The sequence below is a fragment of the Taudactylus pleione genome, unplaced genomic scaffold (genome assembly GCF_031769625.1).
Source record: "Taudactylus pleione unplaced genomic scaffold, aTauple2 ptg000073l, whole genome shotgun sequence".
Taxonomy (NCBI): Eukaryota; Metazoa; Chordata; class Amphibia; order Anura; family Myobatrachidae; genus Taudactylus; species Taudactylus pleione.
Window position 1 is genome coordinate 7,094,908 of NW_028284475.1, and position 22,015 is coordinate 7,116,922.

The window sequence follows — 22,015 nt, forward strand, 5'->3', positions numbered from 1 at the left end:
ATATCATATTTAAAAATGTATTGTCTCTTGTTACCACTTGTCCCTTTAATCACAATCTCTGGATTAAAATCCTGGTAACCCTGAAAATGATCCAGACCTTGGAATCGCTAATTGGGACTGTCCGTGAGAATTAGGGACCCATGGCAAGTAGACTCCAGTTGGGCAACTCAGCCCTATGCCAGCTACTTCCTGCTATGGAATTCCACAGCTGAGCTGAGACAGCGCCGAGCTAACAGCTGACTCTGCGCAGACTCAGTGAGACTGGCACTCTGACAACTCCCCAATTACACAACTCAGACGGAACCCCCACCCCCTTCTGACCGACCGTCCAATCAGGACGTGTGACCGCGCAAGCTACCAATCACTGCACTTTATATTTCCGTCCGCCAATCCCAGCGAACCTTACGCAATATTCTACTTCTTTAGGCAACCTAACCTGTTAGGCGCGTCCCTATGGGCGTGGCCTTTGCCCGGCACCTGGAGCATGACGCCCATTGGATGGGCGGCGTTGTCTATCACGCCGGGAGGCCCTGCCCAGACAGATGCAAGATAGTGTGAGCTGCGCGATATGTTACCCTGTAGTTAGGAGGGCAAGAAATAGTAAAAAAAAAAAAAAAAACTAAAGTAGTTTGGTGGCGGCGGCCATCTTGTTACCGGGCACCGGGAGGAGCCGCGGCGGCCATCTTGTTAACGGGCACAGGTCTCCGCGAAATCGAGTAATACAGGACCGCTCTGGATATGGCAGCGGCGGCTCATCCAGGTAAGCGGAGCAGCCGGTGGTGGTGTTGGGGGGGTGAGGCCGGAGCTCAGTACCCGGAATAGTGTCCTGTCCTGCTGTATACAGCCTATAGCTACAAGCAGTCCCTACTTTCCGGGGACTTCTCACTGCCAGGGGACAGATTCTCTCCTGTGATTGATCAAATGCACAATAACTTTCTCATTTCTTTCATATTACATTTATTCTCTATCACTGAGCCTTCTATGTATGTATGTATGTATGTATGTGTGTGTGTATATATATATATACATATATATATATATATATATATATAATCCCCCTGATGAAGTGGCTCCATGGATGAACTGAACTAGTTGTCAGTTTGCTATTTATTAATAAGACCTTTAACTTATTAAGCTATGGTTTGTTTTTTCTATTACACACTTGCACTTTTCTAAATTGATTAAGTATTATTAGGCGTTGATATTGTCCACTTTTTTTTTAATTTAATATATATCACGTGATTTATTGCGCAATTTATTTTCTCAAGTAGAAATGTAAATAGTAATATATATATGTGTGTAAAGAATGATAATAAAAAGCAATCCCTGAGTATGGGGTTAGAAGGCTCCCCAGTGATACAGATGTGCCCTTATTGCCGCCCATGACGCTGCCGGTAGTTACTTTCCTACTACTTCCTGAATTTAGCTTCTTATCCGCATCATAGTCACATACAAAGTCGCACAGTGTGTGCCAGGGACGCTGGATTAGTACGTTTGTGGCAAAGGATTGGTATAAAGTTGCAGAGTGAGAGTAATGATAATGGCGTGGGACGTTTGTATCGGGACTCTGTTTTTTTGCCTTTTTACCCAGCTTTGCAAATGGAGAGGCCAGAAGTACATGAAATGCCGGCGTCCGTAATCAGGTTACCCTCTCATTAGTGATGCAAAGACATCACTCCGGGGGTATGTTTGGCGCAGCTTAGTGGCACGATTTGGGGATAGGCTTTACAGTATAATGTAAACCAAAATGTTAAAGACACAAATTTCAGGCTAAATTAAAATAAATGTGAGCTCAGCAAGTACGGATACCGCCATTATATTTGGTAACAATACTGTCATATTCCTGAGAAGGCAACGTTGTAATCCTAATATTCTGAAATATGACTTTATGTTTATTTAGCCACAATATAACAAACATTGGAATTGTTTTTCAGGGACAGCAGAGACGTGTGTACAGTATATTTATACCTACACTCTAGCCTTATTTTTCAGTTGTCTAAAAACATTGGTGATATAAGCTGTAAATAGCATATTAAATCGCCTAGAGCAAGACAATACAGAGATTGGAGCAGATTTAGTTATTGTATACAACAATGTTAATACATGTTAACCATATACAAAAATGTAAATATGTTAACAGAGGACCTGATACAGCAAGGAACGTGGTTGTTAGTACGCACGCAATCGGCCGATTGTTGCGTTCTGCATATACATTGCCGCGCATATGTGCGAACTAGCCATTGCTATCAGGACTGCGATCGCAGAGGCTACGCAGACCCCTCACAGAGTGATTGACAGGAAGTGCCGGGGAAACGCAGGCGTGCTGGTGCCTTCGTACGCCACTGCGATGCCATACGCACCCTGAGGCCTCATAGCGTGCGTGGATGTTAGCAATTTCTGAGTAAGGTCAGGGCTTATGCAAGTGTGCGTGAGGCTGCGATGGTACTCACTGTTACCGATGGTTTGGCTAAACATTACAGGTGTGTGTAAGGTAAAGTGGGTGTCCTTCTGTTGTGCTGAGTTTGCATTGTGAACGCAATGGATTAGCTTGCTATCGCAGTTGGACTGCGTGCGAACGCAATATTGCGTTCCGTAGTGAATGAGGCCCAGAGAAAGATAGGTACGGCTTAAGGTGCCTACACACTAGACGGCCTGCAAACCATGCAATGTCGTCAGTGATTTCCCTTGAACTGTCCCCGGCACTCCAGGACACGATAAGGTGCATAAACTGTACAATCTGACCAACGATATATCGTCCACGATCTAACAATTTGCAAATATTTAGATCTTGCGCGATATATGGGCTGAACTATGACACAGATGAAAAAAAAACTGATTTAAAAAAAAATGTAAAGAAAAAACTACGTAGCCCTTCCACAACCAGCCCCAGGCTTTTCAGAGCCAGCCCTGGTTGTGAAAATACATGGGACAAAAGACGTAGGGGTCCCCTGTATTTAGCACAACCAGCAGTGGGCTAAGCGAGCCGGTCCTGGTTTTGGAAATACAGGGGACAAAAAGAGTAGGGATCCCCTGTATTTTCCATAACCAGCACCGGACTTTCTTACGGGGAGGGGGGAGAGAGGGTGCTTAATGCCACAGCCAGGAGAGCCCTTTCACCGGGTCCTCTGGCCAAAGCATTACCCCTGACCGCTGGTCAGCCCAGGCCGGGGATCCCTGTGGAGGTGGTGACCTCCCCCCAATGTAGGGCTACCCCCTCTACATGGTGCCCAAGGCCTGGGCTGATAGCCCGGGGCTATCCCAGACACCCGTGGCTGGTGGGTGCCGGGTTGATTTGTGTAAAAATGTGGTGTAAAAGATAGATAGATTTAAGAATATTGTCTTTTGCAGGTGAACTACAGGTTCCAGAAAGCCTCCCCCGCATGCTGGTACTTGGAGAACCAGAAGTACCAGCATGCGGGACATTACGGGCCCACTGGTACCTGTTCACCTGCAAAATAAATATTAAAATAAAGACAGTACACACACACACCGTGACAGTAGAAGTTTATTAAAACATACATGCACACTGACACATACTCACCTAGCAACCCTGTAGCCATTCATGTCCACTTGTTCATGTAGAAATACAGTTACCTGTATAAAACAATATTCCATGCTCACCTATTCCTTGCGTGGATCATGGGCCTGATTCAGACTTGGGAATAGAGTGAGATATCTCTCTCAACTGATCATCTTGGTGACACCATGCTGCACTGCAGGGGGGGCAGATGTAACATGTGCAGAGAGATTTAGATTTGGGAGGGAGGTGTCCCAACTGACATTAAATTGTAGAGTAATAATAAAGCTGTGCAGTATTTGTGGGCTACATGTAAAAGCAGCCAGTATTTACCCTACATGCAAAAAAAATTATGTATTTACACCCCTTGCATTGTAACATGGTTTGTTCAGGTTCAGTTAAGTGCTATTTCTCTCTCTATTCCCAACTCTGAATCCGTCCCCATGTCCTATTCATTTCAAGTAGGCATCCACGGTCTTAAAAAAAAAAAAAAAAAAAATTTGCCCAGAACACTGTACTGTCCTCTAAGGACAGTACTACGCGAATGACTGCTCAGCTGCGGGATTTCTCCATAGAAATCCCGGTGCTGAGCTTTCATTGGCTGAGAAAAGGCATGTGTAATAGAATTATATTATGATCCTATAAAAAGGTCAGGTCATGTTGGGGGTGTAGTGTCCTATGTCTGTATACAGTGTAATAGATGTGTATTATGATCATGTACAGTGGTCAGGTCATGTTGGGGGAGTAGTGTCCTATGTCTGTATACAGTGTAATAGATGTGTATTATGGTCATGTACAGTGGTCAGGTCATGTTGGGGGTGTAGTGTCCTATGTCTGTATACAGTGTAATAGATGTGTATTATGGTCATGTACAGTGGTCAGGACATGTTGGGGGTGTAGTGTCCTATGTCTGTATACAGTGTAATAGATGTGTATTATGATCATGTACAGTGGTCAGGACATGTTGGGGGTGTAGTGTCCTATGTCTGTATACAGTGTAATATGTGTATTATGATCATATACAGTGGTCAGTTCATGTTGGGGGTGTAGTGTCCTATGTCTGTATACAGTGTAATAGAATTATATTATGATCCTATAAAAAGGTCAGGTCATGTTGGGGGTGTAGTGTCCTATGTCTGTATACAGTGTAATAGATGTGTATTATGATCATGTACAGTGGTCAGGTCATGTTGGGGGAGTAGTGTCCTATGTCTGTATACAGTGTAATAGATGTGTATTATGGTCATGTACAGTGGTCAGGTCATGTTGGGGGTGTAGTGTCCTATGTCTGTATACAGTGTAATAGATGTGTATTATGGTCATGTACAGTGGTTAGGACATGTTGGGGGTGTAGTGTCCTATGTCTGTATACAGTGTAATAGATGTGTATTATGATCATGTACAGTGGTCAGGACATGTTGGGGGTGTAGTGTCCTATGTCTGTATACAGTATAATATGTGTATTATGATCATATACAGTGGTCAGTTCATGTTGGGGGTGTAGTGTCCTATGTCTGTATACAGTGTAATAGATGTGTATTATGATCATGTACAGTGGTCAGGACATGTTGGGGGTGTAGTGTCCTATGTCTGTATACAGTGTAATAGATGTGTATTATGGTCATGTACAGCGGTCAGGTCATGTTTGGGGTGTAGTGTCCTATGTCTGTATACAGTGTAATAGATGTGTATTATGATCATGTACAGTGGTCAGGACATGTTGGGGGTGTAGTGTCCTATGTCTGTATACAGTGTAATAGATGTGTATTATGGTCATGTACAGCGGTCAGGTCATGTTGGGGGTGTAGTGTCCTATGTCTGTATACAGTGTAATAGATGTGTATTATGGTCATGTACAGCGGTCAGGACATGTTGGGGGTGTAGTGTCCTATGTCTGTATACAGTGTAATAGATGTGTATTATGGTCATGTTGGGGGAGTAGTGTCCTATGTCTGTATACAGTGTAATAGATGTGTATTATGATCATGTACAGTGGTCAGGACATGTTGGGGGTGTAGTGTCCTATGTCTGTATACAGTGTAATAGATGTGTATTATGGTCATGTACAGTAGTCAGGACATGTTGGGGGTGTAGTGTCCTATGTCTGTATATAGTGTAATAGATGTGTATTATGATGATCATGGGCAGTGAGTATAATAGATTTGTATTATGCAGTTTTAGTGTTCCCGCCAGGATTTGTGGGTATGGTGCAGACGCGCACCCGGCCGGTGAAGGGGGCGAGGCCCAGCCGACGTCAATATTGGGGGAGTGCATATCCGGCAGCATCACTAATGGGGGAGCTGGGCTTCCCCCAAGCTCTCCCTTAATGTGAATAGATGCCGTGCGCATGTATACGGCATGTATTTACCGGACGGCGACTGTTTGACCATAACGTTTCCCACCCGTGGGACACTGGCCCATGGTCGGGGACTGCAGCCGGCCAGCTGTTTCAGGGGGACACCACCATAAGGGCAGTGAGCATTTTAGCGTTTCAAAATTAGTCTAGGTGCAGTGCCCCACTAAAACAGCCTAACAAGAACACCGTAATGATTATATATGGTGGACCGGCCATGTTGGGGGTATAATGTCCTATGTCTGACTCTGTGTAGGGTATAATAAATTTATATTATGATTATATCCGGTGTCAGGCTGTGGTCCTGTCCTATCTACATAGTGTGGTCTACGCACACCAAACACTCTGAATTATACATGCTTGGAAAATGCACAGGAGCTGAAATAGAAGTTCTAAGTGACGTGTTCAGTGGATATGTCTACAGGCTCTCTCCCACATAATCCTATAACTGGTAACCTTAAGTACACACTATGCAATTTTTCTTTATATTGAACCGGCAATCGGGACGATTTTTTTTCCACAATCACGGATCCAAGACCTGCGCTACTTACTTACTACGATACAATTTAAATGCAATACCTGGGGAATTGCACAGTGAATTTGCACTTGTACGCCCACAAGGATGATGAAGTATTCAGGATAAATCAAAGGAGATATGGTCAAATTATCGAGAATGCATGCATCACACTGTGCAATATCGGAACCTTTTGACAATATCTTCTGCCAAGGCTAATTGATCGGATAATCGAAGGAATGCGTTTGTTGGACGTTTGTAACCATTTTATCTAGCTCATTCCTACGCACTATACAATAAATCAGGCCGAAGACCCGATTACTGGCAAATCGGCCCAATAATTGCCTAGTGTGTACCTAGCTTAACACATTAAAAAGTCCACACGGAGCTACATGTTTACTGCTAACACGCACAGACATGTGGAGACGAGGAAACCTTGAACTTTGCCAACAAGAAATCTTGTAACTCCTTTACTAGGTCATGGTCTTTCCTGTAAACACAACTGTCCGAAATTCCTTTGATGTCCCAGCGCAGAACTCTGAGTCAGGGTGTTAGACGTTTCTTACATAAAGAAGAGCGATTTGGAAAACATACTCCCTGGTGCAGGAAGCAATGGGAAAATAAGAGCAGGTCCGCATTGCGTGAGCCGTACAACACTGTCTGGGATCGTTAAATGGCTTTTACTACAGCAATGCATGTTCTCATAGGCAGACAAGGAAATCGGGAAATGAAAGCAAGATGTCCCCTCTCTTGTAAGGAAGTGCTTTGTTGTGGAGTCTATTCTGTTGGCGTCCTCACACTACCTCAGCTTTCAGTGCTAAGCCTGTGTATGTTACACGTATTGCTCATACGTCAGCTGTCATTGATTCAAGTTAGCACCTGAGACGGAATCTCAGCGTTTTCTGTAGCCGCAGATAGCGAGGGAGGCGGGACGCCTGTCTGTGGTGGATCTTTTGTACCCAGCGTGGGGTAGGTGTAAGTGCCGATGCTAATGATGATGGTTGCGGACAGAAAAACAGTGGGTGACGTGGCCTTCCACATGAAGACAGATGGATAATTAGCCTAGACCGGCAGATCACCCACCCTTACGGGGATCAGGCTACCCAGACAATATACAGTATAATCTCTGTGTGAAATGTAGTCAGTAGGAGCAGTCGTACTAGACGGCAGGTGATTTTCTTTTTATAGAATTTCCTGTATATTTGAGGAAGTCATGGTAATTATATTACTGTGTAACCCACATGGATAATGTGATTCTGTGAACACAATTAATTAACACATTCCTGTCGACTCGACTTAATTTTGGGATACCGTTTCCTGATGTGTGGACCAACCGATTTGGTACGTATGCATCTGTGCATACTTTCTTGCCAATCAGCTGGACGTTATGGCTTGCGCCAAGGAACAAGCTGTGACGACGTTGTGGTAAGCCTATGGGTCGGTCGGTCGCCCGTACACACAGGCAGATGTGCTGCGTGGCCTACCTGATATATCTGTGAAGTACGTGGTTTACAGATGTATCGTGTGTACCAGCTGGGGTTTGGGGCAATGTATTGGTCGTCGGTTGTACAAGCAATATGTCGTCCAGTGTGTACACAGCATTAGAGTTGTATGGTGGAGTGGCACCCTGCTGTATTGTGTCCTCTTGCTATATATTGATCTGATGTGGCTCATTAAGATGTATAGCGTCTGACCACCTCCAGAGAACTGCACTTCTGTCTGCTCTTGTGTGCTGCGGAATAGCTGTCTTTGTAACGACATATCCGTTGAGCAGCAAAGTTTCTGCTTGTATCCTGCGACCACCAGAATTGCACAAAACACTAGTCCGTTCTCCATCTGCTCTGGGTTGAGCCCAGTGTCTCGAAGCTCGAGCTCTATGCCAGCTACCCAGTGCAAACTGGTCCATAGTCAGGAGCCAAAGGGAATTAGCCAGCACCGACCAGGATGTGTTGCAGCAACGTGACCACAAATGCCCAGAAGTAAGCTGGTCCAGGTGCCAGGGAACCACTGTACTAAATCATAAAATATCCCGTGAGATAAATAGTGACAGAGTAAAAAAGCATTGCAGACCTCTTCTCATTAGAAGTCAGAGCTATGGGCAAATTATAGGAAGGTGAAATGTGTACCCTGAAGGCCCCCATACATCAGAGATTGATTGCAGCAATCGTACAATTTGCAATCGATTGTGTATAAAAATCTTTTCCTTTTTCAATCGATTGTGGCAATTCTGCAATCTATTGAAAAAGGGAAAGATTTTTAAACACAATCGATTGCAAATTGCACGATTGCTGCAATCAATCTCTGATGTATGGGGGCCTTGACACAGAAACGTAAAATTCCACACTGACTGCACCTAACATTTTTCATTGCAGCACCTGGGCCCTATCCTTGCAAGGTGTCCAGTTAGTCTCTACCATGTTGGCATGAGTTTCTTATACAGTCCCAAATACGTTAGTTGACTGTGGACACAATTGTGGTTAGTGTGTGTTCATGTGGTAGACTGTAAGCGCCCCAGGCACCAAGGCAGTCACCAATGTCAATAATGACAAATATTCCCTATAAAGATTTTTTGAAAGACTTTATTTATAAAGAGGATGGAATACTTAGCATGTGTGGAGACTGGCTGGCAAATTTTTTTTTTTTTTTTTTAATTTGTTATTATGTGCAGTATTTGTTTTAGCTTCCATAGCAGAAAGTTTCATTTGGAGTTGTGCAGTTTGTTGGTTTAATGCTGCTATTTCCTTATCTTTGCACTTTAGACAGGAGAGTGAATTATTAAATGGCTTCTGGAATTTATTTTGCCTATTGATAGTTGCTCTAGCACCGCTCAGTTTCTTTTCCAGATTCCCTGGATCTTTTGGTCTCTTATTGCTGTAGCGCCTCCAGCCGCTGATTCTATGATCTTTGTTTTCTACGTCCATTCATAAATCTCCCGCTTCCATTCTCCATTTATGTTATACAATGTAAGATCCGTTTGGCAGTCAGTAGTTAAACCATCCTGCTGTCAATTGATATGTAGTTAGATGGATTTGTTAAAGGAAATTAAAATTGGTAAAAGTGTCTCTGTAGCTTTGGAGAAGTTGGCGTGTTGTTGAAATAAATAAGGAACTTCTGTAATTTAAAAAATTTTTTTTTACCTACTGTCTGTTGCAGAGATGGCATCTGATGTCCCAACTCTAGGAATCGCCGCGTCCTCAGGAAATCCGGGTTCAAGCTCACAGGCTGGAGGGTCCATAGTGCAAAGAGCCAATAAGCGACGTGCAGGGTAAGCTGTTAGTAGCTGCAGAGAGTAGATTGGGGATCACTGTACTACGTAATTAATATGAAAACCCTTATTTTGAAACCCCTACAAGGTTTTATAGGAACAGATGTGACAAATGTGTGTTTTAGTCTGATTTAAAAACGTTCAGTAGCCTCCAATTTGTTTGACTGGTAGCTGCCAGCTTGTTTTGAACATTCAATGATACTGTACTGTTTATAAAAAAAATAAAAATAAATCCACTGTATTGTACATCGCTGCTAATGTGAGTCATGGATTATCACAGATATATGGCAGTGTGCCGTGATCAAATTTGGTTTTCCAAATAACTCTTCTGAATTTGAAGTGGAAAAAAAAAACCGATTTGGAGCAGCATGCCTGCAGCCACACCCCCAAGATGGCATGACCACACCCCCTTTAGCGAGGGATACGGGTTTGGTTTGCACAGAAGGTTGTTGCCAGACACATATAGCTCTCCCAGCGGCCCTGAGGATAATGGACACATGTTAATTGTCACAATGTGTTCTAGATGGTAGCATCGTCTAGCGTCCTGCTGGATTGTTTGACTACAAGCAGTCCTATTATTACTGTACCTTTTGAACCGTCTTCCATTTTATTTATACAAATACAATGTCGTTTGTTTGATTTGTAGGTTGGATTTTGATGACGATGACGATTCCGGCAATAAATTTCTCAGGTGAGGTTTCACATTTCTATCTTATTAACAATGGTAACTTCCGCTCCCCCATTCAGAAATATGTTCAGTCACCGTAGACCAAGTGCTGTACATTTTGGTGACGTTGGTCTAGCTGCAAAATTCCCAGGCTTATAGCTACATTACCTCCCCTTCCCAGCCTTAGCCCAGGGAGACATGGCTGTGTATAGTGTAAAACAGAGCCAGGAGGACCAATCACAAGCCACAATCTTTTGTCCCCATAGTTTTGCTTGTTTTCCCAGAATTAATTTGCCAGAATTATTCATGCCCGCTCGTCCTCTCCCAGGATAGGAGCTTGGCGAGTGAGGGTGGATCTGATGTAATTGGGTGCTTGATGACACCCTTAAATGTCCGAAGGTCCAAATAGAACCGCAATAGTATTTCCAAATGAACAGAGAGCTGCGTTATTTGTTTAAAATGACTAATAATACAGTGTTTCACCAAACCTCTATAGCGGACCCTTGTCACCCCTTTATTGTGAAGGTTTAGACTAGGAATTTGGCAATGGTTGAGCCATAATCTGTGATTTTGTCCCGAGCTGGCTGATTGAACATCATTTTTGATAACTTATAAAAGTCTGTTTCCAATAATGAGATAATTTTCCTTGTGAAATACAGGTGTGACGATGACCAGCTGCCTAATGACAAGGAGAGGTTTGCAAGGTATGTGCACTGCTTTCTGTACCTGTAACCACTGAGCCAGGGAGGTCAGACCATCTCTCCGCTGTCTATTCAGCAGCTGCATGTTGGACTAGATAGGTCTGTATAGGCTGTGGGTGTGAGAGATTTTATTGAATATGTATTACAAGACACAAATTATACCAATGTATGTAAATAAGTCAGTAAATAATAACTTTATAATAGTTGAGTTATGATGTCGTCATTTCAGTGTTTATAATACACATTTCCCTAATAATGAATAATGTACTGTAAGTGATTGTGGATGCTGGACGTCATGTCTGATTTCCCAGTGCACGTATCATTTCACTTCATGTTATTTATGTAGCTTTCAGCTGTACACAAGGGAATTTTTAAAAACATTGAATATGCGTTCGCTTTTTATCAGTTTATTCTTCTTAGGGGGCACTTTGAAAGAAAGCACACAAGCTAGTGGGCACTTAAGTATCCAAAAATCTCAGTGTTTGGGTTATTGGGGAAACATTTACCACCACACTGGGGTGTGGGGTGGGGGAAATGTTAAAATAAAAAAAAAAAAAGAAGAAAATTGACCACACTTGGGCGTGATTCAGTGCCAGACGCAATGCCGGCGTTCCCGTAGTTGAACTATTATTTGTAACTGTGCATGTGTAAAAATGTCAGAAAACCCCCCCACGGCGCCTGCGTCACACAGAGCGTGAGCACAATGGGACTGTTGTGATCGGGTAAGATGGTATCAGAGATGTTGGGTAAAGTGGGTGAGTGTCAGTGCAAGCAGCTGCGTTCCCAGCCGCGCACACATAGGAGGCCGTGGTCAGACGGAGACACTATACCTGCCATAGAACTACTGCAGGTTTCCATGGTGGAGTATAAGGACTTACCAATCTGTATTACAGCAGACGCTAAATATGGGCGTCTCAGTCCTTAGACATTTCGGCCGCACCGATGCACACAAGGGAAGGCGTTTGTAGCGGCATTTGCATAAGTCGCAGACGTACGACAGCCAGTAGACGCTGGTGCGTGCGCTTTTGTTTGCAACTCCAAATCCGGCCCAATCCGGGCAATGGAGGAGTTTCAGGCCTGTGTATTATATAACGGATGAATGGTGTTCTCTCGCTATTTCTTGTTTATAAGGCAGCTTTGTTTAATGAAGCAGTAACAATTGCTACATGTATGTGCCACAATAGATACTATGTTAAATATAGACATGGTTACATAAGTTACCAAGGCAGGAATAAAAGGTGTCTAATGTGAGCTATTCCTTATTTCATTCATATTATTGCATCTGTGCGGAGACGTCCCATCTGCCAGGGACATACCACTGATTGATGCTTCAGATAACAGACCCGGCGTTGCTGTTACAGTCATGTTGACTTGGATCTCCTAGTAATTGCTATTGATGTCACTAATAAGCACATCAATACGTGCATTGGATTTGTTAGTTGTTATAATAGGGGAGTCATATTGGAGCCAGTTGATGACTCTTTAAAGGTCAATCCTGGTAAAATAAAATAAATAAGAAGTCTCCGTAGGACCTGTCGACCCAGTGTGTACCCAGCTTTCGGGACTGGAATGAATGGTTGTCATAAGTTTAATAAAGTATAATAAGATTTGTCCGTGGTCATGTAATGTCGAAGCAATCAGCATGCCTTTGTTACGTTCATGCTTACCTCCTCCCCTAGTGTGTCTAAGTGTAAAGTCTGGCTTCACTGTTCAAACAGATTAGTTCATGTAAATGACCTCTGACTGTGCATTGTATTGTGCAGCCAGCAAAGGGTGTGTGACCCTAAGGATGAAGCTTTGGTAAGAGGCAGCCAGGATATTCTCACCCGGACGTATTCCCAGGAAGTTTCTCCAGTCAGTAGTGACAAGGATCTTTGTTGTGCGGAATGGGTCATCTGCCGTAAAATACGCTAGAAGTGACTGTCCCCGAGGTTTACACAACAGAAACACAGATGCGCTTACAGTTAGTGTAATCCCTCTCTCACGGTGGACACTGCTTGTGGTTGGAGAGATAGGTGGCTGTTCTGTTTCCGTCAGCACTGATGTGTATAGCTGGAAAGTTCTTGAGGGTAATGTTTTGCACATGTAAACTCGTACAAGTCGTCCACATACCTATTCTGTAATGATGTTGTGCAACATCTGGAAGCCTGCATTAGGGGTCACAGAAATGCCACTGACCGCACTGTTTTGTAAAGTGGCTTAATAATTTGTTTCTCTGACATCAAGACCGTAAAGACTGAGAAGCCCTCTTGCCTCTGCTGCTGTGCCAACATGACTGTATTAACCCTCTGATAAGCGTAGAAACTACTGTCACTGTGCTATTGCTGTTATCTAGGCCCCACTCTACAAATGGACAGTTTAAGCACTTAAGAATCAATGCTGCATATTAACACAGCATAGGGGTCCTTGTGTGACAAAGGCTCGGCACCTACACCGCCTGTGATGTGCAGGCACATTGTGAATAAGCCTGGAGTTCTTACATGTCATAATGAACAGAGGATTAAAGTTTCTGTGTGACATTAGCCTCAGGCATTTGGATGCATATTACAGTGGGCCTATTATCCAAATCAAGCCACTGTATATAAGGATTTATCCGGCTGTGTTGAGAACATGGGGGTGAGTTAGTTTCCGTCACACAGCAGTGTGAGGACACTGCAGACAGCGTCTAGTAGCAACTTTTGGGGACAAAAAATAAGGCTGATAGCAAAGAGCAGTAGATGCACATAGCATATAAAAAAGTTGAGGGTGGTATATTTGCTAACAAACGCTTTGTCAAAGCTGCCTTTCACCGCTGATAGTATTAAGACGACTAAATAAAAATCAATGGTAAACAAGGCTTGCTTAGCATTAATCTATATTAACATTTTAAATGTCAAAGCCGCCAATGATGATTGGCTATGACAAGCCGCTCGATTTGTAAATATACCGCCACGTCAGTGAAATCTTACATAACAAACATGGAATAATGGGGGGTTAGGTTATCTTTATCTGACCCTGTTCCTGTGTAGTGTCACCAGGTCAGACCTGAATGCTATCCTAGGCCGTTGCACAGACTCCGTACAGAGCTTGTACCCCCAGCGATTACGCACCATTAAAGAGAACACATTCATTTGGTCAACAGCCACAACTTGTCTTTAATTTATTTTTATTTAAAACTTGGAACAGCCAAAAACATCTTGATAGTATCCTGCAGATTACTGCAAGGTAAAGGGGCTTCTGGGCGCCTGGTCCTAGTTGTCCTCTCACCTGAGCTGGTTGGTTGGTTGTTTTTTGTTTCCAGGTCAGACGATGAGCAGAGTTCAGCGGATAAGGAAAGACTTGCACGGTAGGAGCAGGAGCATGGCAAGCAGTGCTGGTTAATGCTTCCGGTTACCTCCGCTTCCAACTTTCTTCCTGTCCCGCAGGGTCATTGTGTCTGTACACCTCCTCTCTGCTATGATAGAGCAGCGTAAGGCAATGCACACAATACGTTAGCGCTCATAGTGTGAATCATTCCAGCTATTTCAGTCCTATTAAACATACTGTATATTTCTTTGTAATACTAGATTGCCATTGACACAGCAGTGGTCAGACGAGGATTCCTTTCCTGTCCCGTCGCCATTATACTGTATAGTCATCTGCTTCCTGCTAAAAGCCAGTGACGACATCGTAGCTGTTCGTGCTGCAGTGAGGTCATTGGTTTACTGCTTTGGTTTGGGTCATTTGTAGTTTCATTCAAGGGCTAATTTAATGGTGTTTTTGGATCATAACTTGGTGGTCCAAATTCAGACGTGCTGTATATCTCTGCAAGATTTCAGCATTGCTAATGTTCAGTGTGACTCTAAAGGTATAGCCACATAGACAGGTGCCGGCCAGCAATAATTGGCTGTACATTTACCCATCAGTTGAATACTAAAGCCAAACTATTGTCTGGGGGCCTGATTCATCATGGATTGCTATTACGATCGCAGCTCTGTAATCGCACGCAGGTCTGCTGCGAATATGCTAATGAATGCAAACACAATGCCGTGGCACTGCCAGCGTAGAGAGGCCCACTGCCTTCCACTACCGCTATCTCACATCCGTAATACCCTGCACACCTCCATAAACATTGGTAACATAGAGTACCATCGGTTCCTCACGCAGAATTACAGAAGCCTTGACCTTGCTTAGAAATTGCTAACCTCGTTGCACGCAGTAGGTACTCAAGCTACATATACAATCGCTAAATTTATGCACACCCACGCAACGGCGTTCAAACGGACAGGCGCACCTGCATCTTTCCGACCACCACCCAAACGCTCACTGCCTGTCAATCACTCTGCGATGGCTCTGCGTGGTCTCCGTGATGCCTTTGCACCCTGCGATACATGCGCAGTGTGCAACAATCACCCGTCTGCGTGTGCGCTTTAGCAATAGAGAGCCATGATGATTTAGGCCCTGTATACGCCACTTGGATATGCTTCCCATATTATAAAATAAAATGTCACAGTGCTTCATGTGGGTAACCTGGAAGATTTACGGTACTACGGCAAGACTTATAAGAATACAGCTACATATATGTGTAATGTCTAGACGATGAGATGAGGAAAGCCACAGTGAGCTGGGTTGGATGTCAGCCACAAACTTCGCCAGATAATTGTAATGGTGCAGCTGTCCTGGTCACCTTGTGAATGATCCCGTTCAGATGATAACTGGCCAACCAAATTGCATCGTGTCTGGATGTCCTTTTCTATCCACATGTGCTGCGTCCCAAAGCAACAACAGCAAATAATGATCTGATGATAAAATCACATGGCTGAATTTCTCTCTCTCTCTCTCTCTCTCTATATATATTTGTGCAGAGTTGTTTGTGAAAAAACACGTTGAGTTTCTACTGTATACCTCTCTGCAGTTGCCATTTATGGGTTGATCGGTGTGTGTCCATCGAGTGTCATGTGTTTTTCAGCCAGTTTCTGGTACGCCGCTAATCGCCGAAATTGTTGCAGAGGTTGTTTGCATTTAAATAGCGTCATATTATAATTTGTATCTTGTTTTAGTTGGCTAGTTAGGATTATGCCATCCGTAACTCATGTCCCTGTAGCAATTTGACACATTCAGGAATCTTCTACAGATGAGCACAATATGTGTAATTGTGACCACCATAATTGCTCATTGTGTCGCACATAAGCAAGAAAATCACAGGTGCTGCCCAAACAGACATATATGACAAGGTCACTTATACACGTAAAATATAGTTACCGTGTAGTGATAATGTTGGAGAAATGTTTTGGCCATTGCTGTATTGAAGTGCCATAATCACTAGAAGAACAGGGGACAGATCCTGGGTAGATTGAGGTCACCATGGCAGCGAGCCCATCCTGTATTGATCCCTGGCGATACACTAAACCTGTCATCATCTACCACTTGACAGCACAATTTAATCCTGCCTCATAGATGTGTACACAGTGCATGCCTTCCCTTGACATGTGTTCAATACCGCCTCACTGCAAGCTGCTGACGATGTAACACACATGATGTGTCTGGGACCAGGGCCGTAGCTAGGGTAGTGCGGGCGGTGCCATCGCACAGGGCACCACAGGTCTGGGGGCGCTGTTTGGGCCTGTCAAATTTCTGTTTATTATCATTCTTGCTTGTAGCTTCCTCTAATTTCATCCCCAGCATCTCCTGGCCTCTCCTATCTCTTCCCTGGCCCTTCCCCAGGAGGCCACGGCCCTTTTTTGGGTGCATTATGTCCCTTTGAAAAATGAGGGGGGTGCCAATGCTCTTTCTGGCACAGGGCACCAAAAAGTCTAGTTACGTCTCTGTCTGGGACTCTGGGCCTGATTCAGACCCGCTCGCGAGCGGGTCGATGTTGGGCAAGTGCGCATGCGCACGACGGAGGCTGCTCCGTCGCGCGCATGCGCGAGACCCGGATAGCGACGGGCAAGCCGTCGCTCCGGGTCTCGCACCAAAGGGGGCATGCTGTCGATGGTGAGTGACAGCACGCCCCCTTTGGTGGGCGTGCCAGGGGCGTGGCACCCCAGACGGAGGCGTTCCCATGGGAACGCCTACCGTCTGGGTCCGGCCCCACTGACATCACTAGTGATGTCAGTGAGAGTGCTTTTGGCTCTGATAGAGCCAAAAGCACTCCAGGGCTTGCGGCCAACGAGACCCTACCGCAAGGGTCTCGTCGCAAGCCCGATGGTCTTGACCAACGCGACTATCATCATGGACGCTCACATAAGCTGTGGGTGGTAACCCACAGCTATGCGAGCGGCCAAAAGGCCGCACAATTAAATAAAACAAAAAACGCCCTGATTCAGAGCGTCCGGCTCTGAATCAGGCCCTCTATTCCATCCTTTCCTGCACTGCTGCTTGCAGAGCAGAAAGGATGCTATACAGAAGACTTTGCAGCCTGGTACTCTCTTTTATTATTTACTATTATTAATTTTCATTTTGCATTATTGTTTTGTATTAGGGGGGGTACAGACATTGTGGCAGCATAGTACATTTATTCCCAGCCTGTAGGGAAGTAGCCTCACATTATGTATGGATCCTACTGTTTGAGTCATAATGAGGGTTATGAAAAGTTATGAAACATCTGTGGGTATAGTGTCTTGAAATAACAAGTCTCATATCTTGAAACTTAATTTATAGGCTGACTGTTCAATATTGCAAGGACTGTTCACGTTCTATCAAGGGAATAGGGAAACGTCTATACAACTGTCATAGCAACAGCTACGTCACCGATAACCTAACTGTAGTATAGACTAAAGAAAATTTCTTACACCGTCTTCAGGTTTAGTGAGAATAGTGGAGTGTAAATATCATGCTGGTCCCCGTGATTAGGAGGTTTAGTCAGACATCTGGTTTCCCACTCCTGTGCATGCAGCTATCCATCAGACGCTGCACCCTGTCTTCTGTCATTAGATGAGATGTGCCAGGAACGGATCTCTTCTCGTTACAGCCACACCACGGCTCTGGTACTAGTCTGCTGCTGCAGATCTGAACTGAGGATTTTTTTTTTCCCTCAGAGGTTTGTATTCAGTAGTTTATTGCCCTATGATGTGTAAAAAAACAACAAAACCAACACCTATTTTTGGCGTTAGAAAAATTGCGCGCCACTATATAATAATGATCAACCTCCTGAACAGGTGGCCTGAAATTAAGGGGTCATTTCGGTTGGTGGCTATGTGTCCCTAATTGCATTGACCCTTTTAATGAAAGGCACAGGGCCTATTGCGATACCACCTATATCGCTGCATATGAAGTGACAGACAGATGCGTTGTGCCATTTTGGGATGGCGCATTGCCCTAATTGAATAAACCCTTTTAAAAAAAATGTATTTATTTTTTTAATGTTTTTCCTGTTGTGTGTGGCCATATACTGAAAATAGAGGGATAGAGAAGAAAAGTAGGTTCTGTCAACGAGTTATGTTCTTTTCTGATACAAGGGAAAACAAAGTTCTTAGTGTCTTGTTTTACCTGTTAGATTTTCTATTGCATCATTATAAAAATTGCCGGAAAAGGGTTCAGCTGGCTACTCGCGAGTATAATGGAGGCATTTGGTTCAAGGCGATTGGTCGGATATCGAAGTGTGCGGCGCCAAGGCTACTGACTTGCACAAGAATGGTGCAGTCATATAATTTTCTGGCCAAGATTCCTTTGGCCGGTGACCTCTGGCAGGCTATGTACCCCGTCATCTGCTGGCACCTTGTTACCCACCTGTGAGGCCAGATTATCAATAGATCCTCTGCTTTGCCATGTTTGTTCTGCATAAATCACTAATTGAGTAGAACTGCCCAGTTACCAGCTTCACTAACTGCCACAATTATTTTTATTGCCATCATCATGGAATTATATAGATATGTTGGTATAAATTGCAGTTTTATATGTATGAGCCCTTTACACACTGAAGGAACAAGTCGCACACTGGAAAATGTTTGTCTGGCCAGCTGTTTCATAGTGTGTGAGGCGTTAAACCCTTGTTCTATTTTCCACCTTACTGTGATGCATGGCTGGCATGTTGGCACAGTGTCCTCATATAACAACGAAGCAGATTACTTAATTTTTTTTGCCTGCCTGCTGTATGTTTCCTGCATTCACTGGGGCACCTGTTTTTTGTTGCATTCTGCCACAGGGAGAATCACAGCGAGATTGAACGGAGGAGGAGGAATAAGATGACCGCTTACATCACAGAGCTGTCCGATATGGTGCCCACCTGCAGTGCCCTGGCTCGCAAGCCCGACAAGCTCACCATTCTGCGCATGGCTGTCTCTCATATGAAGTCCTTGCGGGGCACCGGGAACACGTCCACGGATGGCACCTACAAGCCGTCCTTCTTGACCGACCAGGTATGTATAAGTGTTATAGGCACTGTAAATAAACCGCTTAAAACACTAAATCTGTTTTAAATAAAATGAAACCTAAACATAAGTAAGTTTAGGCATGACCGCTCTGTAATAATTTACATGTAGTCCGGCACAGGAGTGAAGAGACTGCTGACGCAGTCCCTTCACTCCCAGCACATCAAAGGGACGGGCTCCTTTCGAAGCCTATGTCCCTGCGGGTGCTCTGTAATACATTTGGCTAATACGATTGCATCCTGCAGTCCAATCATGGGCGCTAATATCATGGTCAGATCTCATTGTGTACATGATCACTGATAAAATTTTACATTTTTAGTTATATTTATCTAATATATAAAAACGTATAGCTCTATAAGATGTGTGTGTGTGTGTGTGTGTGTGTGTATGTGTGTGTGTTTGTTTAGTCCTCTAGCACTTGGTGGAATTTTTGCCGTAGACCATAAATAGATATTGGTTCTATATTGTTTTATCCCTAAGTAGGTATTGAGTATTAATGATGGCTTGCATAATATCCTGCAATCTAGCTTTCAGTGGACTATGGTCAATTTTGTTATTGGTTGTTCAATGGTGAATCCAGCTAAAAATATATTTTTATCTCACCCACCAGTGTTTACGAGACCAAAGTTTATTGAAGTCAAACCCCTTTCCTATTACCTGTACCCACTGTTAATACATGACAACTGCGGATGCTAAATCAGTCCCAGCTGTTGTTTTACAGCTTCAGGGATATGTCTTTAGTATGCTGCATGTCTGTCACTTAATAATACATAGTAATACATACAGTACTTGTTCTACTAGATGTTGTGTGACGGTGCTTTGATATAGGTTGCACAGCCCACAGAGGACTCTCAGGAACAGCGCTCATTGGGAGTTTTTTCTTTTGTACAGGAGTTGAAGCACCTCATTTTGGAGGCAGCTGATGGTTTCCTCTTTGTGGTGTCCTGCGAGACGGGAAGGATTGTGTACGTGTCTGACTCTGTGACTCCTGTCCTCAACCAGCCACAGTCGGAATGGTTTGGCAGCACATTGTACGACCAAGTCCACCCAGACGACGTGGACAAGCTTCGGGAGCAGCTTTCTACGGCGGAGAACGCCATGACCGGTGGGTTGTAGATCTCTTCTAGTCGTGTGGTCCACCATATGCTGCTTCCTAGACTTTTGTGTAATATGGTTTCCTCCTGACCTGCAGGGCGTATCCTAGATTTGAAAACTGGAACAGTGAAGAAAGAGGGTCAGCAGTCGTCTATGAGAATGTGCATGGGGTCCCGGAGGTCGTTCATCTGTAGAATGCGGTACAGTTGGTTTTTGTTTTTTTTTCACCATACATTGGCATCTGCAGAAAGTCTAAAGGAAGTAGGCACAAACAGTGGTAAAAATCCCGAACTCTTAACCTAAGCATCATAGGATATAATATACCCTACAGGAGGCCACAGAGTGTCCTTTTTTTTTTTTTTTTTTTTTCTCTGTGGTCTCTATAATTGTGAGTTTTTACATGAGTGGTTATATTGAAAATTAGGCTATTGTCAAATTGTGTTCCTTTCGTAGGTGTGGGAACACGGCAGTGGATCCGTCTTCCATGAACAGACTCAGCTATATGAGGAACAGATGCAGGTAACGCAATACTTGGCGCGCCTCTCTCCCTTTCATGACTCCACCTGCAGCTGCCTTTTAGGGCACTAAACCCTGGCCACAGGTGATATTTAAAGCTTGTTGTGCCTTATTTTTCTGTTAATGTTCTTATAGGAATGGCCTGGCTCACCCCAAAGATGGAGAGCCGCAGTTCGTGGTGGTGCACTGCACAGGGTACATCAAAGCATGGCCACCTGCTGGTAAGTCTTACAGCACCATCAAAACCAACCGTCTGTTTATTACCAGCTGAAGCATAGGGGCAAAGGTGTACAATGTTTTCCTGTTATCTCACGTGGCAGCATCAACAATCCACAGTTTACATCAAGTGATTAAAAGGTTACAAAGCAAAACACAGCCTGTCCTTATCTAGTTAGATTTCCAACAACTAGTCATACACATCTGCAACGCTGCTGAGAACCGCCTGACCTCCCTCCATCTTGTGTGCTCCGTTGGAAAAAGCTCCACCTCCAGCTTCCTTTATTAATTGCGAAAGCTTTCATCAAAGGGATTAGACAGATTCAGTACTTTTAGGTTATTTATATGAGCAATACACAGACTTTTATAGAGATAACAAACCAAATGGGGATTTATTTTCTTGTTCATCTACAAATACATACTGCACAGGAGTGAGCTTTCAATGCTCCCCCCACTCCAAGGATTGTACAGATATGTTAATTATAGAGTAAAACACACAACTTTTAGTTTTTAGTGTACCCGTCTCCTGCACGCAGTGGTGGCAACCATTTTGCTGGTCATACTGCTTTGTCTTTGGAGGGCAACCCATCAATATACCAGGAAGCGGTGACCTCCCTGCGACACGGAATCACTATTCTATATTGGACACTATAGATAATGTTACACAGCCCAGGATCAGATTATTGTGGTGTTGCTCAGTCACACCTTGATGAGAGAAGTGATTCTCTTTCAGGTGTCACGTTGCCAGAAGATGACCAGGACGCAGGACAAAGCAGCAAGTTCTGTCTGGTGGCCATTGGCAGATTACAGGTATGTTGAGGGTGAATATTTTCGTAGCACTTTT

General features: G+C 44.0%; 1 protein-coding gene across 1 annotated transcript in view; it reads left to right on the forward strand.

Annotated features, from left to right (window-relative positions):
• The first annotated feature begins 468 nt into the window (after window positions 1-468).
• The window catches only part of ARNT (aryl hydrocarbon receptor nuclear translocator), a 32,948-nt gene continuing 11,401 nt past the window's right edge, over window positions 469-22,015 (forward strand). The window contains exons 1-10 of the mRNA XM_088467653.1: window positions 469-760; window positions 9,538-9,649; window positions 10,296-10,340; window positions 10,976-11,020; window positions 19,119-19,332; window positions 20,236-20,449; window positions 20,537-20,639; window positions 20,893-20,958; window positions 21,091-21,176; window positions 21,905-21,981. Coding sequence (XP_088323779.1) covers window positions 739-760; window positions 9,538-9,649; window positions 10,296-10,340; window positions 10,976-11,020; window positions 19,119-19,332; window positions 20,236-20,449; window positions 20,537-20,639; window positions 20,893-20,958; window positions 21,091-21,176; window positions 21,905-21,981 — 984 coding nt within the window. The 5' untranslated portion in view covers window positions 469-738. The remainder of the gene's footprint in view (window positions 761-9,537; window positions 9,650-10,295; window positions 10,341-10,975; window positions 11,021-19,118; window positions 19,333-20,235; window positions 20,450-20,536; window positions 20,640-20,892; window positions 20,959-21,090; window positions 21,177-21,904; window positions 21,982-22,015) is intronic.